The sequence below is a fragment of the Neophocaena asiaeorientalis genome, unplaced genomic scaffold (assembly GCF_003031525.2).
Source record: "Neophocaena asiaeorientalis asiaeorientalis breed wild unplaced genomic scaffold, Neophocaena_asiaeorientalis_V1.1 scaffold197, whole genome shotgun sequence".
Lineage (NCBI taxonomy): Eukaryota > Metazoa > Chordata > Mammalia > Artiodactyla > Phocoenidae > Neophocaena > Neophocaena asiaeorientalis.
Genome location: NW_020174703.1, coordinates 3,516,843 through 3,534,902, shown reverse-complemented (window position 1 = coordinate 3,534,902; position 18,060 = coordinate 3,516,843). Strand labels below are relative to the sequence as shown.

The following is an 18,060-nucleotide window of genomic DNA, read 5'->3' as shown; positions in this document are numbered from 1 at the left end:
AATCGTATATGTTAGGTCATATATTTCTAAGAATAAAAATCATGCAGAATAGGTTCTTTGATCACATGGAATTAAATCAGAAATCAATCACAAAAGTATACCTAGAAAATTCCCAAATATTTGGGAAATTAAATAATAATACACTACTAAATAATCCAAGCATCAAAGAAGAATTTACAAGGTTAAGCCTGGAAAATACTTTGAGTCAAATAATAAAGAAAAGAAATATATCAAAATTTGTGAGATATAGCTAAATACTCAGAAAATATGTATTGCTTTAAATGTTTTTATTATAAAAGGTGTAAAATGCTTTATTAGAAAAGAAAGGTGTAAAATCAACAATTTCCACTTACATCTGAAAAAGATTCAATTTAAATACAGAAAGTTCATAATAAAAATGAAAGTTCTTAATAAAAAAAGAGCAGAAATTAATGAAGTTTTAAAAAAGACACACCCACAGAGGAAAGTACCAAAACCTAAAGCTGGTTCTTGGAAAATTAATAAAACCATAAACTCTTTAAAAGATGAAGCAAGAAAAACGGGAGGAAACATAAATTGCCAATATTAGAAATGAAAGAAGATATGTATATCATACAGGTCTTACAGACATTAAAATGATAATGAGAGGATGTTACAAACAATTTTATGCCAATAAATTTCACAACTTAGATAAATTAACAAATTAACAAATTCAGTCACAAATTACCAAAAGTGACCCAAGAAGAAATACAGAACTTTAATAGCCTTACATCATTTAAAGAAACTGAATTTATAATTCATGCCCCCAACATACACACAAAATCCTGACCCAGATGGCTTCATTGGTAGATTCTATTTTAATGTTTAAGTAAGAAATAATATCAATTCTACACAAATCCAAAAGATAAAAAAATAGAGGAGGAGTAAATACTCTTCAAGTCATTTTATGAGGTCTCTACAGCCCTAATACAAAATCGGGGGGGCCATTGCAAGATAGGAAATGACAAAATGGAACGCATTATGCTAAGTGAAATAAGTCAGAGAAAGACAAATATCATATGATCTCACATGTGGAATCTGAAGAAAACAAAACACAACAAACCGATAGATGCAGAGAAGAAACTGGCTGTTGTCAGAGGCGGCTGGGGTAGAGGGAGCTTGAGATGGATGAAAGGGGCCAAAAAACACAAACTTCCAGTCATCAAATAATTCATGAGATGTAATGTATAGCATGGTGACTACAGTTAGTAATACTGTATTGTGTATTTGAAAGTTGCTAAGAATAGATCTTAAAAGTTCTCATCCCATGAAAAAAAACTCTATGTGTTGTAAAAAAAAAAAAAAAAAGATGTTAACTAGACTTATTATAGTGATCATTTCATAATACAGTTGACCCTGGCACAATGTGGAGGTGGGGCTCCGAACCCTGCACAGTCAAAAATCTGTAAATAACTTCGTTGCCGACCCTCTGTATCTGCGGTTCCACATTCGTGGATTCAATCAACTTCGAATCATGTAGTACTACTGTAGCATTATTTGAAAAAAATCTGCATATAAGTGAACCTGTGCAGTTCAAACCCCAGTTGTTCAAGGGGCTAACTGTATATACAAATATCAAATCATTATGCTGAATAACTGAAACTGATATAATATTATATGTGAATTATATCTCAAAAATATGTTCACACCAGCTTTATTCATAATTGCCCTGAACTAGAAACAGCCCAGATATTAATCAACAAGAGACTGGATAAGCAAACTGTGGTATATTCATATAATAGAATATTACAAAGCAAGTAAAAGGAGTAAACAAGTGATACAACAACATGGGTGACTCCCCAAAACATTATGCTGAATGAAAAAACCTAGGCACAAAAATGTATGTCCCTTTCCCCTCATTTATATGAAATTGTAGAATAGGCAAAATTCTGGGGATCAAAATCAGATTAGTAGTTCCTCTGTTTCCAGGTGTGGGGTGTTGATTGGAAAGGGGCATGAAGGAACTTTTTGAGGTGATGAAAAAGTTCTGTTTCTTGATTGGGAATGTAGTTACATGAGTGTATGCATTTGTCAAAATTACAGAACTATATACTTAAGATCTGAGCATTTCACTGTATTACAACTTATACTTCAATTTTTAAAAAACCTTCATATACGTTTCAGCTGAGAAATCCCTCCTTTGGGAATCTAACGGTAAAATAAATGCATCAGTAAGTACATAAAGATACACGGACAAGGCTTCAGTTGAGGAAACCAAGGTTCCCACGGTATTTAAAGCAGATTTTGTAGGAACTATTTCATTTTTTGGTCAACGTCAAAACACTTTTGGGGGAGAAAGTGGAAATATTAACAAAAAAGGGGATGTAGAATCAAGTACCTTCTCAACCCAGATAAAAGACTAAGTTTTTAAAAGTGAAAAAGTCACATAAAAAGTACAGGCTGGATAATTTCCCCCCAAATACTTGCATAAACTTGAGGTTGTCCAATAAAAATACCAAAGATATTATGGTTAAGCAGCAAGAATTGTTAGAAGTCCTTTTCTAAAGGTACAAAGGCCACTTAAAATGTTTTTCCATGAGTAAGGCTAAAAATGCAGAATTTCACAATACTACTGGAAAACTTACTGTGGGAAAAAAAAGAATATCTAGCAACAGGTGAATGACTGAATAAACTGTGGTACATTCACAGTATGGCATATTAGGCATCATTATAAAGAATAATTATATATATGCAATTTGACTTGAAAGGATTTCCATCATGCAGTGTTATTTGAGAAGAGGAAGATGCAGAAGAGTATACAGAAAATGATCCCGTCTAGTAAATAACGATGACAGTTCTCATAGCGCCCAACCCTGTACAGTTTGCCCTCTGTATCCGTGGACTCCACACCCACAAATTCGACCAACTGTGAAGGGAAAATATGCCAGGAAAAAATTACAGAAAGTTCCCAAAAGCAAAACTTGAATTTACCATGCACTGGCATTATTTACATAGCATTTATATTTTGTTAGGTATTATAAGCAATCTAGAGATTATTTAAAGTATGTGGGAGGATGTGCACAGATTCTATGCAAATACTACACCATTTTATATAAGGGACTTGAGCAACCACAGTTTTTGGTATCCTTGGGGATCCTAGAACCAATCTCCCATAGGTACCAAGGGCGACTATACGTATCTTTGGTACCTGTATTATGTTTGTGTATGTATATATGATATGAAATATAGATAAAGGTATGAAAGAAAAAGTACCAAATTGTTAATACTGATATCTTCAAAGAGGGCTGGGAGTAGTTTAGAAACAGAAAGATCTGTTTTAAAAGAATTCCCACAATAAATATCTAAGAAATGCTGTGATCACTCACACACACACACACACACACACACACACACACACACGCACACGTAAAAAGATGGTAACCAAAAAATTTTTAATGTGTTGAAAGATCGATTTTTACTTTCTTCCTTATTCTTTTTCCATCCACATATTTTGCTATTGACACATTACTTATATATTCAGAAAAAAAGGGCATTTTCATTTTCAGGGAAATAAAAACATTGCAAAAAGCTTTGAAATTTAAAAAATATATGGTACTGCAAGTAAAGATATTGTTAATTCTGCATAATTAATATGTTTTAAAATTCAAAAATTTTAAATAAAAGATCACACAGCGTAAACAACACGTTTTGCTTACACCAAAGAACAAAACATCATACCTAAACAGACCCCAAAGCACAGACATCACAGACTGAAAGACACACACATGTACCTGGATGATTCAGAAGAGTATCAAGTTCTTCTTTGGCCACAACCATTCTTAATCTATCACTACTATCAATGACAAAAATAATGGCTTGTCCTTCTCTGTATAATATAAAGAATGAGAAATATTAAAGATAAACTTGAACATTTTTCTATGTTTACTATCCATTTGCAATTCCTAACCTGTGTATTACGTCTTCATGTCCTATGTCCATTTATACATTACAGGCTTTGGTGCTATTTCTTATTAGTTTATATGAGTAACTAATATATTAACCATGTTAGTCATATTTCATGTAAAATAATTTCTTTTCATTTGGATCATAATATGGTAAATTTAGTGGCATTTCATAATTTTAAAAAATAACAAGTAAAACCATAATCCTATTACACAGATACAACCATTAATATTTTCATGTAAATCATTTTCAACATTTCCTTTGTGTATATTCATATATGAATATCTACATCTGTATTTAAATGGAATCCTGCTGTTTTATACTGCCTTTCTGAAATATATGTACATTTCCCTGATCTTTTTTTGCAATATAGTTTGAACTACTTTTATATGAAACATTAAAGCTCTACACCAGTGTTTCTCAAATATTTTTTACCATAACCATAGTGAGAAATACATTTTACATTAAGATGCGGTTAGACACATAAGTATATGTAAATATATTTGAAATAGTCTCCTGAGACAATACTTACAAAGAGCTTTTATTTTATTCTATTTGACTTTTAAGCTGATAACCAGCCACTGAAATGGTATAAGGATTCACTTATAGATCACAGCGGCACTTCAAAAAATCACTGATTTCCTTCGCATCTTTCTTTTAATGATTATAAAGTATAATGGACATGTCATTAAATATTGTACCAAACTTCTATTTTTGGACTTCATAGGTTACTTCCAATTTTCATTACTATGAAAAACTTTGGGATAAACATCCTCCTAAATATATTTTAAAAATTTCTTGATACTTTAATATCTGTTCTTAGGAATAAAATTTCCAGGAATACATACAAAATTTAAAGTTTTAGATAAACATTGATAAATTATCCTCTGGAAATGTTATATCAATTTATACTACTACCAGCACTTTTCCCATTCCCTTGCCAGCATGGCTCTTATCATTCTTTTCAATTTTTTACCATCCTAACAGCATATTATTTTACTTTGTATTTTGTTAATTGCTCGTTAAGTTCAATATATTTTCATATATTTATTGGACATTTATATGTGTTTTGTAACTCAGTGTAATCATAAATTAAGATTTTAAAGTTCAATGCCATTAGTAACCACAGGCATATAAAAATAAAACAAAATTTTAATACCATTTTCTCCTATCATTTAAAAAATGAATGCAGATTATCACAGTCACATATTACTAGTGGATATGGAAACTGATATAATTGGAAATACCTATCAAGAGCTTTAAAAATGTTCACTTTGAGCCAGTAATTTCATTTCTGGAATTTATACTAAGGAAACATAAAGTATGACAGAGATTTATACAGTAATATGTTAACTGAAGAACTGCTTATAATCTTCAAAAACTGAGAACAGTCTTTATGTCCAAAAATAGAGAAATGATTACGCAAATTTGGGCACAGGAATATGAAAAAATATTAGGCTGCCATGAGAGTTACATCCTTTCTATGTTTTTCTTGATTCACCCTTATCATAAAATGTTAACTGAAAAACTATATAGTACATGGTACATACTTTAGAAAGCTACTTTCTCAATTATGTAAAGTGTATATTATATATTTCAAAATAGAAGAAACATACCCAAAAGATTAACAATGGTAAATTTATTAGTGAGATTTACAGGAAACAATGTTTAAATATGCTTTTCTATATTTTCCAAATATTAACTCCTTTCCAAATATGCACTCTTTATATTTTATGCTTTATTACTTTTTTTATATTCTAAGAGTAATATGCAAAAATTATACAATAATTAACATTACAGAGTCATACAAATGACAAACTAAACTTCCTTTATAATCTTATTCCCAAAACAAATGCTATTAGTGGTACGGTATATTCCACTAAGAATTTTCTTCTCTCTCCATATATATTAAGCACATACTTTTATTAAGAATAATTTTTTTCTTCATATAATTGATATGAAAAAATGTCATTATAAATAATTCTCAACACACATTCTTCTCTGTGTATCTTTGCCCAGTAGTCCTAGTCATACTGTACTTTTCTGAAAGCAAAAATTATGGCTGCAGGGCATGAACATTTTTCATTTTAACAGATATTGATAAATTATCCTAAGAAACATGTTACATTCTCACTACAAGAGTGGCTTATTTTGCCAACAGTAGACTTAATTAATCTTTTTAACCTCTTTCAGTCTAATAGATTAAAATGCACTTGTTCTTTCACAATTAGAAAAGTATAGAGATAGAGGAAATAAATTTACTATTACTGTAGACTTCTCAACAGTAACCATATTCAGCATTCCACCTCCAATGTACCTATAATACTCCTGAATTCATTAACTTCTTCCAAAAAGATTTTGAAGAAAAAGAAGTTAAAGTCAGAAAAAAATCTTCCTTTTTAAAGTACTATTTTTTATGCAGTATTGTTTTCCGTAATTAAAATAAATGTTACATTTTTTTAAAGTAACTAAAGTAAATACTTTTTTTTTTAGAAAAAAGAATTGTTTACCTACTAATTGGAAGAAGAATAAAAAAATCCTATACTGAAAACTGAGGTTTCCTTAAAAACAAAAACACCTCACATTTCCCCCAGAGAATTTATTGTAGGATACCACAAACATTCCACCCTTCCTTTTCCAAACTGGCCCTCAAATCTGAAGCATTCTTCTCTTTCTACCTCAGAGGTCCTCTGGCTCTATATGATTTAAATAGGCCCTCAATATTTAAAGAATATCTGGAATAAATCTCCTTTGGTTCCTACCCAAGGAATACAACATTTGTCCCCACATTAGCATGAAAGAATTAGCCAATGAAAATTAAAATCTGATCTGGCAGTCATCACACACCATTTCAAGACAAGAGTTCATAAGAACAAAAGTGCATTTAGTGAAGAGATACTGTTTATAAATTTCAGACTCCAAAAGTGAGTTACACTCATCTTAAATGAAGAAGTCCTAGTAATATTACAAGTTTAATGAATTTATTTTAACATCGCATGCAAATCTTGAGAAGGTATAACACACTTGGATCCTAGCAACTTGACAGCTATTAATCTGAAGAAACTGGTGAGCACTTGATTTGCACATGCTAAAAATATCTTGTTTAGAATTGCTTGTAGAACACATGGATCAACTATTAGCGCTGTTATTTTAACTAAATTTATACAGTAAGTATTTACTGATCTATCTGGCCAGAATCATACTTGGTCTTGAAGAAATACTGAATAAAAAAAAAAATCCCTGCCCTTGAGGAGTTCATAATCCCACTAGGGAGGCAGCTATGGTACATGAGTTTACGATGTAATAAGTATGATTCAAGAGATATGAATGGACGAAGTACCGTGTCAACATGGGGGACAGAATAACTGGGCATTAACAGTGGAATCCTTCATAGAGGAGGTGACTTTTGAGCTAGTCCTTAAAGAACAAATATATTAACCTTAAGTTGCAGAGAAGTAGGGTAGAATAGGACATTAAAAACAGACAGAACAACATATGCAAGGTCAGGAAGAACCTGAAGCATTTGAGAAATAATGTGAAGTATGATTATACTTTTTTTAAAAATTAGGAAGTATATTTAAATTATATAAAGAATAAACATTGCAACCTAGCCCATGTAATCATTTGGATTTCTAATCATTACTGGTTATTAAAATATAACCATCTAGTTTACCAACATTCACAGACATACTTACTTATAATAGTGTTCCCAGAGATTTCTGTATCTTCCTTGACCTGACATGTCAAACACTGTAAAAGACAAACTATAAAACAAAACAAAATGAAAAAACATGACTACATTATAAGGTAGTAAAAGTCTAACTTTTACTTAAAATTTTAAATTGTTTTCAATCAAAGAAACCACCCTTAATATACAATATTCAACTTGGGCCAGCTTTCAAGTACAAGTGCCATAGAATGAAATTTTTTGAATATAAATATGATTTTACAATTAGTAACATATAAAAAAGATATTTCCTTTGCTAGTGAGGTTGTCAGAGTTTACCTAAACTCTAAATTCTTTAGAATAATCCAGAGGTAGTGGTACAAGTATTTTAATATCTATGGGCTTCTGAAATAGCAACTTACTTTTTTCTACAAGTAGGAGGAATAACTATGTAGATCTAATATCATTTTTCACTCACAACTTCTTAATCACAAGTTTAATAAAATGAATTACCTGGACGATTTGAATTTCTCTATGCTGAATCCTATCGTTGGAACTATATCTTGAGATTGAGCCTTTAAGAGAGAAGACAAAGTTTAGAAAATTGCAATTACCAAAGATGAATTTTTCCTCAGGTTAAAAAAAAAAGCACCCAGATTTTCCAGTTCTAAAATCTGCCACTAAGGAGATGACAGGATTAAACAAAATTATATATTTTGCAATGAGATCACTGCATGTGAATTCTTTATAAAGTTTAAGGTTTACTAATTATAAATCTGCATGTGTGTCTTCACATTTTGTGGCTTGCTGCAAGTTACCACGGACTTAAAGTGGTTTCATAAGTCTCCTTCAGCTCACATATAGGACTTTCTAATCTTTCATACTTATTGAGTTTATATATGCTGCAGAGGACTGTGCTCATGTGTAGATGGTGAATATACATGGTCCCTGCTCTCATGGAATTTATAATCTGGAGGAGGTAAACAGCAATAAACAACTGAGTTACAAGTGAACACAATTTTGAGCAGTGCTCAGTGCAATGAAAGGTGACTGAGGGTGGGAGGCAATGGGGCAGAGGAGGGTTAGTATAGAAGAGCCTCTCTGATGAGGGGACATCTCACCCAGGAATGAATGTTAAGAAGGGGAAAAGCTATGACAAGATATTGGCAAAGAACATTCCAGTCAAAGGAATTAGCCAGGGCATGACCTCAAGGCGGGGAGGAACTCACCGCCACTCAGAAAAAGTAGAAGGCCTGTATGTCTAAAGTATATTTAGTGAGGGAAAGAGCTGTATGTAACCAAGTAAGATAGGTAGGGCCTTGAAGGCCATGGTGGGAAATGTGTGGAAAAGAGATTGCAAGGGGGCAAGAGTATAGTGGGAGACCTGCTGACACATCCCACAGGCAAGTAAAAGGCCTTAAATGGACAAGTTAGCTCATCAAATGCATCATAATACTTCTATCATCAAAACTTTCTCCTTTTGAATAAAAATCCATTCACTTTCTGACCCAGATGCCTAGGATTTATTCTCAACTCCTCCCCCCCCCCTTTTTTTTTTTGCGGTACGCGGGCCTCTCACTGCCTTGGCCTCCCCCGCTGCGGAGCACAGGCTCCAGACGCGCAGGCTCAGCGGCCATGGCTCACGGGCCCAGCCGCTCCGCGGCACGTGGGATCCTCCTGAACCGGAGCACGAACCCACGCCCCCCGCATCGGCAGGCGGACTCCCAACCACTGCGCCACCAGGGAAGCCCCCAACTCCTCCCCTTTTACATTCCCTATACAACCGTTCTCTAAGCTTTATTGGTTCTATCTCACTACCTTAGCTCAGGCCATTATCGTTTCTTGTTTCAAATTACTACGACAGCCTCCTGATTACTCCTAATTGCTAATATACTACCTAAACAAGTTACTTAACTTCTCTAAGCCAGGGGTCCCCAATCCCAGGCCTTGGACCGGTAGCGGTCCGCGGCCTGTTAGGATCCGGGCCGCACATTAGGAGGTGAGTGGTGGGTGAGCCAGCAAAGCTTCATATACCGCTCCCCATCACTCCCCATCGCTCGCATTACCGCCTGAACCATCCCCCCAACCCCCCTGCACCCCCCTGTGGAAAAACTGTCTTCCATGAAACTGGTCCCTGGTGCCAAAAAGGTTGGGGACCGCTGGAAAAACTGTCTTCCATGAAACTGGTCCCTGGTGCCAAAAAGGTTGGGGACCGCTGTTCTAAGCCTTTATTTTCCCAAATGTAAAATATATTATTACTATCCTTAACTCATAGTGTTATCATGAGAATTAAATAAGTTAATGGATGCAAAATACTCAACATAGTGTCTGGTCCATAGTAAACGCTCAACAAATGTTTGCTATTATTAGAATTACACTCTCACTGATTTCAGTTTCATTCCCCAATTTTCTCCATCTGCCCAGAGTGTAACTTAAAAAAATTTCCTTTCAGTTCATCTTGTTGCTTTTATGTAAAAACAGGAGAAGTAGAGGGGAAATTGTTGCTCCACATCATTATGTTCACTTTGGTAGTCTACTCCTGAAAATTTTAAATTCAAATCGAAAGACAGAAGGTGAAAAGTCACTGTAGCTTCGTCACCTTAATAGTAATGTGCTAGTGAAAAGACCTCCCAGAGCTGCCCTTGTTGTGGCTTTCTGAGATTTGTTTATTCAGCTTTTCCTTTCATCCTGTGAGCTGCCTAGTATTCTTCCAAAAATATCTCTCTTTTTGTTTATGTTAGACAGATTTTATTTCCTGCTACTCAGATTCCTGCCTCATACCTTAGGGGTCTTTCATTGCACAACAAACTTTGGAATAAAGAGTTTCCTAATTTTTGTTGTCCCAAAATGCAACACTGTTTCGATTTTATGGATTTTTCATGTGCCAATCATGTGATAAAATCATCAGCTATTATTATTAGGAAAAACATAATAATAAAAAAGTTTAAAAGCTTAAAGAAATCTCAGAAAATATACCTCAAATGAGTAGCTTTGTCTTCAGTGAGCTGTAATTAGAAATTGGCCTAGCCTCTTCACAATCACCCAGTTTCTTCACAAACTCCTTCTGTTTCCAGACGAGCTACCCTTTTACTTGCTGTTTTAATAGGGATAAAATTAATCAACTTTCTTTTCTTCCCCTCACTTCTAAAGTTCTATTGGAAGATAATTAGAAAGAAGAAACTCCACAAATTAATCAGGATAGGACAAGATATGTGGGCTGGTACTTCCAGATTTTCCTCTAAACAATTCCGAAATAGTCTCCACCGATTGAGTTTCCTCTGCTCTATCCAGGAACAAATACATTTGGTAATTCCCTAAATTGGACAGGGAAGGCTTACAAAGCAAGCAAAGGGCACAGGAATTAGTACCTAAGTGGACTAGGCTATCTGACACAGCCCAGGAATAGACCAACATCAATAAGAGTACAACAAGATTTCTAAGAGAGACCCTATTTGGTTAGCTTTATTAAGACTGCTAAAAATGATATCCTCGGTGCTATCGATCATTACTCCCTACCCAAAAATAAAAATTAAAAAAATCACCCATCAGTCCATTTGTCCAAAAATACATTTAACTACTAAGCAATATTCTAGGTGTCTGGGATTCAGTATTGAACAATACAAGATCTATACTCTTATGGAATTTAATTTTACAACGAGGAAAAATTTAATAAACAACAACTGTATATGCAAGGTAATTTCAGATTGTTTTAAACGTTAAGAATATAAAACTGGATGATGTGATAGAATGAGAGCATTTATGTTGGGGAGTGGGGCAAAAGTGGGAATTTTAGTAGAAAGGTATTTACAGAGCACATCTCAAGAAATGACAGCTAAGAGCAGGTTCTTGGAAAGTTATCAAGTTAAAATGTACCTCCTCTCTCTCTATTCATCAGTTTAGAAAACCTAGATCAGCAACCTCAGTATATTAACAATAAATGAACATTAGGACAGCTTAATATTAAAAACTAGTTTGGGTTCAGGAAGTATCTTGTTATCTAGAAACTGATTTTATCCCCCCAAAATAAGATATTATAAAATGAGATTTGCGATTTCTTTTGCAAGACATTTCCTAATAGAGCATTGTAGATTTCTATTATTCACCTTAATTCATTAAAAATAATGAATTTCTGGGGGGTTCAGGGAAGATGGGGAAGAGTAAGACACGGAGATCACCTTCCTCCCCACAGATACACCAGAAATACAGCTACACGTGGAACAACTCCTACAGAACACCTACTGAACGCTGGCAGAAGACCTCAGACCTCCCAAAAGTCAAGACACTCCCCACGTACCTGGGTAGGGCAAAAGAAAAAAGAATAAACAGAGACAAAAGAATAGGGACGGGACCTGCACCAGTGGGAGGGAGCTGTGAAGGAGGAAAGGTTTCCACACACTAGGAAGCCCCTTCGCGGGCGGAGACTGTGGGTGGCGAAGGGGGAAGCTTCGAAGCTGCGGGGAAGAGCGCAGCAACAGGGGTGCGGAGGGCAAAGCGGAGAGATTCCCTCACAGAGAATCGGTGCCGACTGGCACTCACCAGCCTGAGAGGCTTGTCTGCTCACCCGCCGGGGTGGGGGGGCTGGGAGCTGAGGCTCGGGCTTCGGTCAGAGCGCAGGGAGAGGACTGGGGTTGGCAGCGTGAACACTGCCTGCAGGGGGTTAGTGCACCACGGCTGGCCGGGAGGGAGTCCGGGGAAAAGTCTGGACCTGCCGAAGAGGCAATAGACTTTTTCTTCCCTCTTTGTTTCCTGGTGCGCTAGGAGAGGGGATTAAGAGCTCTGCTTTAAGGAGCTCCAGAGACGGGCGTGAGCCGCGGCTAACAGCGCGGACCCCAGAGATGGGCATGAGACACTAAGGCTGCTGCTGCTGCCACCAAGAAGACTGTGTGCGAGCACAGGTCACTCTCCACACCTCCCTTCTGGGGAGCCTGTGCAGCCCGCCACTGCCAGGGTCCCGGGATCCAGGGACAACTTCCCCAGGAGAACGCACGGCATGCCTCAGGCTGGTGCAACGTCCCGCTGGCCTCTGCTGCTGCAGGCTCGCCCCGAATCTGCACCCCTCCCTACCCGCTGCTTCAGTGAGCCAGAGTCCCCGACGTAGCTGCTCCTTTAACCCTGTCCTGTCTGAGCGAAGAACGGATGCCCTCCGGCAACCTACACACCGAGGCGGGGCCAAATGCAAAGCTGAGCCCCTGGGAGCTGTGAGAACAAAGAAGAGAAAGGGAAATCTCTCCCAGCAGCCTCAGGAGCAGCGGATTAAATCTCCACAATCAACTTGATATACCCTGCATCTGTGGAATACCTGAATAGACAAGGAATGATCCCAAATTGAGGAGGTGGACTTTGAGAGCAAGATTTATTATTTTTCCCCCTTTCCTCTTTTTGTGAGTGTGTATGTGTATGCTTCTGTGTGAGATTTTGTCTGTATAGCTTTGCTGTCACCATTTGTCCTAGGGTTCTATCCGTCCGTTTCTTTTTTATTCTTTAAAAAAATTTTTTTTCCTAATAATTATATTTTATTTAAATAACTTTATTGTATTTTATCTTACTTTATTTTATCCTCTTTCCTTTCTTTCTTTCTTTTCTTTTTGTCTTCCTTCCTCCTCTCCTTCCTTCCTCCCTCCCTCCCTCCTCTCCTTCCTTCCTCCCTCCCTCCCTTCCTCCCTACGTCATCGGATGAATGGATAAAGAAGATGTGGCACATATATACAATGGAATATTACTCAGGCATAAAAAGAAATGAAATTGAGCTATTTGTAATGAGGTGGATGGCCCTAGAGTCTGTCATACAGAGTGAAGTAAGTCAGAAATAGAAAGACAAATACCGTATGCTAACACATATATATGGAATTTAAGGGAAAAAAATGTCATGAAGAACCTAGGGGTAAGACAGGAATAAAGACACAGACCTACTAGAGAATGGACTTGAGGATATGGGGAGGGTGAAGGGTAAGCTGTGACAAAGCGAGAGAGTGGCATGGACATATATACACTACCAAACGTAAAAGAGATAGCTAGTGGGAAGCAGCCGCATAGCACAGGGAGATCAGCCCGGTGTTTTGTGACCACCTAGAGGGGTGGGATAGGGAGGGTGGGAGGGACAGAGATGCAAGAGGGAAAAGAGATGAGTACATATGTATATGTATAACTGATTCACTTTGTTATAAAACAGAAACTAGCACACCATTGTAAAGCAATTATACTCCAATAAAGATATAAAAAAAAAATAATGAATTTCTCAAAGTGGATATAAGCTCACAAGAGACTTTTCTTGAGTTCAAAGGTAGGGAGGAAGCAAGTGTTACATCTGTGCCTGAATGACAGAGGTTTTGGGTTTTTAAGAAATCCCATTTCAAGTGTCCTCTTGGCTACTGTCACCAAGTTGTTTCTCAAATATTTTTAAAGTAAAGCAACTTACTCTGCTCTCAGGATGTAGAGGTCAATTGTTCTCAGGAGACAGGATAGTTGCCTAAAGATTAAGGCTCAGGAAGTGGTGTCAGAAATTAGGCTATCTCCTTAAAAACAGCCCTGGAGATAGTCTAGGCTAGTTCCATAATTCATCAGAGGTAGCAGAGAGATAGGTATGTTGGAAAGCAAAAGAAGATTAATTAAAAAGCCTTCCTTATTGGCTGCAAGCCCAGGTTTTCCTGAGGACTCTCCCTGACTAATGTGGTGTTTTAGGCAGGGTTAGTAGAACTTTCACAAGAGTAGTCTGAAATTGGGATATTAGAATATTTCAAGATGATAGACTGAGCTCATGTTGCCTCCTTCCCCTTCTGCCCCAAACAAATGACCAATAATGTTTAGAGAAGAAAGCTGTTCCCATCCATATCAAAGACTATCCCTATGGTAATAACCATGTCTTGGCACAGAAGATCACTATACTGTTGGGGATGATGGAAAAAGATAATGTAATTTCTGTTTTGTTCTTTGAATGACATTTCTGCCAATTTGAGTACGGTAGGCACTGGGGGGGCTGGTCCACTTTGGGGCTATTAACTGTGGCTCTGGTTTCAATCATTTTGTACTTATTTGAGACTACTTTTACAAAAAAATTACTTTTGAGGATATTCCTTCATGTGGAGAAAAATGGAAATATATCCTATAGGATAGGACCTAAAGGACCTTACCTAAAGAATTTCCTTATAATCTTGCTCACAGCCTTACCTGCAGAAGTGCAGGTCACCAGCCACTAAGTTTAACTATTAGCCCAGGTTGATCTGCTGATAGCTGATCCATGGAACTAATTATGGACCCAAGCACAGCTGCACGTGGTTCTATTTTTACCATACATCCATCATTCTCTAAATTCAATTCAGACCCCATTCAATTAGGTAGGATGCTATATCTTCCTCTCAAGGACTGTTAAAGAAATCTCTCATAATCACCTAGGTCAGGAGACAGACTCCAATGTACATGGACTTTTTGACCTGTTCTTTTCCTTATTGGGGAAGAATCTCTCTTTCTCTGCTTCTGTATAGAGAGAAATCCATTAAAATAATACTTCTAGTTACTCTGTCTCCCCTCTCCAAATTTATTCCTCTTCATAGGGGAAAAAAAAAAGAGACTTCTTTGACTTCTCAGTTTATGAAATGGAAACCGACATCCTTGGTTCTGCCTCTCTCTTTGTCTCTGTCTCTTTGAGAGCCACATCCTTCTTGAAACCATGCATTCTCACCTGTTCTTAAGCATGCAGTAAACCTAGATGAGCAGGATCTTTCCCCGAGTAGGAAAGCTTGAATTTGGGGACACGAATCATAACTTAGAGTGTTAGCAAGTCCTCTGGCCAGACCTAAACCTTGCCCTCCAAAATCACCTTTTTCAATAAAACTGCTAGTTTTTATCTCTGCCTGACTTCAGCATGTATATCTCAGCTGATTTCCAGCTTGGCTGGGGAGCCCCTTAAAACACCTAAATTGCTTTGCAAATCCATTTTCAACTTCTTATCACGGCTGCCTCAAACAAACTCCCACCTGAAAATACACCAGCAGTTAGTTGTTTTCACATGGCAAACTCACTCACATAGAAGAAGGGAATGATGACCAGGAGAAAACAAATAATGGCATTTTTGTAATTCCAAAGCAATCTCGAACTAAACAGAAGTATAACTGAAGCCGTTGGGAGAAAGAAAAAAAAAAAGGCAGTATGGCTTCTCATTCTGCTCAACCTGAAGCACTGTTTGGAGGCACTGAAGTCCACCTTCAATTACCATATTTAGGAGCAATGCTTCCCACTCTCCAGCCATTCAGTCATTAAGAGTACCAGCTTCCTAATTTTTGTTCTGTCTGTATGCAGTCTATATTAATTTTTACTCAGCATTTTTCATTGATTGACTAATGGTTTTTACCTAGATAAAAGTACTTACAACTGTAAATGTCAGCTGTCTACCCAATATCCACTCTCCTCTTCTTTCATACTTACAGGACCCCTATTACTAATGGAAGCAGCAATATGTCCTGCCTAAAAAAAAAAATCCAGCCTCAGCCAATGAGGTAAAAGAGTCATTAGTTGGGGCTTCTAGGTAAGCTCTTTAAAGAGGGCTTATTTAGCAAGAAGGCTTATTCTTTTGCCCTGTTCTTTTCTCATCCCTGTGATTTAGAATATAGATAAGATAGTTAACTAAGGTGGCCACGTGGAGATCCTGAGGATCTTGAAGAAAACCAGGCACTAAGGATAGCAAAGCAGAAAGATGGAAGATGCCTGGACCATGCAGCTGCCAAACCAGCCTTGGAAGACCTCTCCTGGACTTATTTAGATGACAGAAAAATTAGTATCTTATTTAGTCCACTGTTATGTGGGTTTTCTTTATATGTAGCAGAACCTAACTGTAACATGCATTATGTGGTGGATGTGCTAGCTTTATATATATTTCAGTTATTAAAATAATATGTTCAAGTACTTACTACTTAAATGACTCAAAGTCATCTTGCTTGCTACTACTGATACGCATACCACACTCCTGGGAAACTGTCTAATTATCCATAGAACCTATAAAAATGATTCACCTTTCCCTTTGCTTTGCTCTTCTTGTAAAGAGAGAGCCAAAAAGAAGGCAATGCTACCTGAAAGTAAACTCCACAAATTTGTGAAGATCATCTGAGAAGAAAAGACATTTGGAAAATATTCCAGTTTAAATAATAAAGATTTACCTACCTACCTGCATAAAATACACTGCAAATTATGGCTGGCCGATACTTATTAATTTAAGGTACCACAAATTTGACAAGATTTCATAACATGATAATGAAGTTATAATGGCAAACAAAATAATCCTGCCTTATCTTTCTTTAGCAGAAAATACAGGGGGCGGAGTCAAGATGGTGGCAGGAGAGGACACGGAGTTCGCGTTTCTCCACAACTAGCGTGCCTGCTGGACACTGGTGGGGGACCTCAACGCCCTAGGAGATGGGAGGAACCCCCAAGCAACTTGGTAGCATGAGGGGGGATTGAGGGGGGAGGAGAAGTGGAGGCCAGACAGGACTGGTGCACCTGAGGGGTGGGTGGGAGAGGGGAGGGGTTCCCATGCCTGGAGGGAGCTTCGGGGGCTCAGAAGATCAGGGAGAGCACGCCTAGCATCTCCCTTGCCCAGTCGGGCCCTGGGAAGCCCTCAGGGCTCCTCAGCAGGGTCCTCCACCCTCCAAGGCCCCGTTGATCCTAGAGCCATAGGAGGGAGGTGAGGGGAAGAAGAGGAGAGGTAGGTGGGAGAAGCCCTTCCAGACCGGAGGATCAGGGAAGTGCAACAGGTCTTTGCCCTGGCCACTTGGCCGCAGGAAGCTTGCTGGGCTCCAAGGCCCCCTCCAGGCAGCGTGGGTCCTAGCAGCATAGGAGGGAGGCAAGGGGAGAAGAGGAGAGGCGGGAGGGAGGGGCCCTCTGGGGCCAGAGGATCAGGGGAGGTGCAGCCGGCGTTTCCCCCCAACCCACTTGGGCCCCGGGAAGCCTGCTGGGCTCCAGGCCTGGTGCTCTGATCTCCAGGGCCCCCTCCAGCCTTGTGGGTCCTAGGAGAATGGGAGGGAGGGAGGAGGGGGGAAGAGGAGGAGAGGCAGACCATCTGGGGCCAGGGGATCATGGAAGGCACTGTGGGCGTTTCCCCCGCCCACTGGGCCCCAGGAAGCCTGCTGGGCTTCCAGGTCTGGTCCTCTGCCTTCCGGGATCTCCTCTGGCTGTGTGGGTCCCGGGGCATAGGAGGGAAGGAGAGGGGAAAAGAAGAGAGGCCAATGGGGAGGGGCCTTCCAGGATCAGAGGACTGGGGGGAATATGCTTAGCACTTCCCCTGCCCACTCGGACCTGGTGAGCCTGCTGGGGTCCTGGACCAGGTCCTCCACCCTCCAAGGCCAGAAGCACTGCCTGGGCCCCTTCTGCTGAGGCTCCTGCTGCTGCATTGAGCCTAAGACTCACCGCCCCACCCACCCAGCACCTCCAGGGCCTTTTCCTGCTCTGTTGGTCCTAAGCATAGGCCCCGCCCCCCCCAGAAACCC

At 38.4% G+C, this 18,060-nt stretch overlaps 1 protein-coding gene across 2 annotated transcripts in view; it reads right to left on the bottom strand.

Annotated features, from left to right (window-relative positions):
* Positions 1-18,060, bottom strand: part of ARL6 (ARF like GTPase 6) — a 47,967-nt gene that overhangs the window by 18,994 nt on the left and 10,913 nt on the right. For both annotated transcript variants that reach the window (XM_024759188.1, XM_024759187.1), the window contains 3 exons: positions 8,102-8,163; positions 7,617-7,685; positions 3,750-3,844 (listed from right to left, as the gene is read on the bottom strand). In XM_024759188.1, coding sequence (XP_024614956.1) covers positions 3,750-3,844; positions 7,617-7,685; positions 8,102-8,163 — 226 coding nt within the window. The remainder of the gene's footprint in view (positions 1-3,749; positions 3,845-7,616; positions 7,686-8,101; positions 8,164-18,060) is intronic.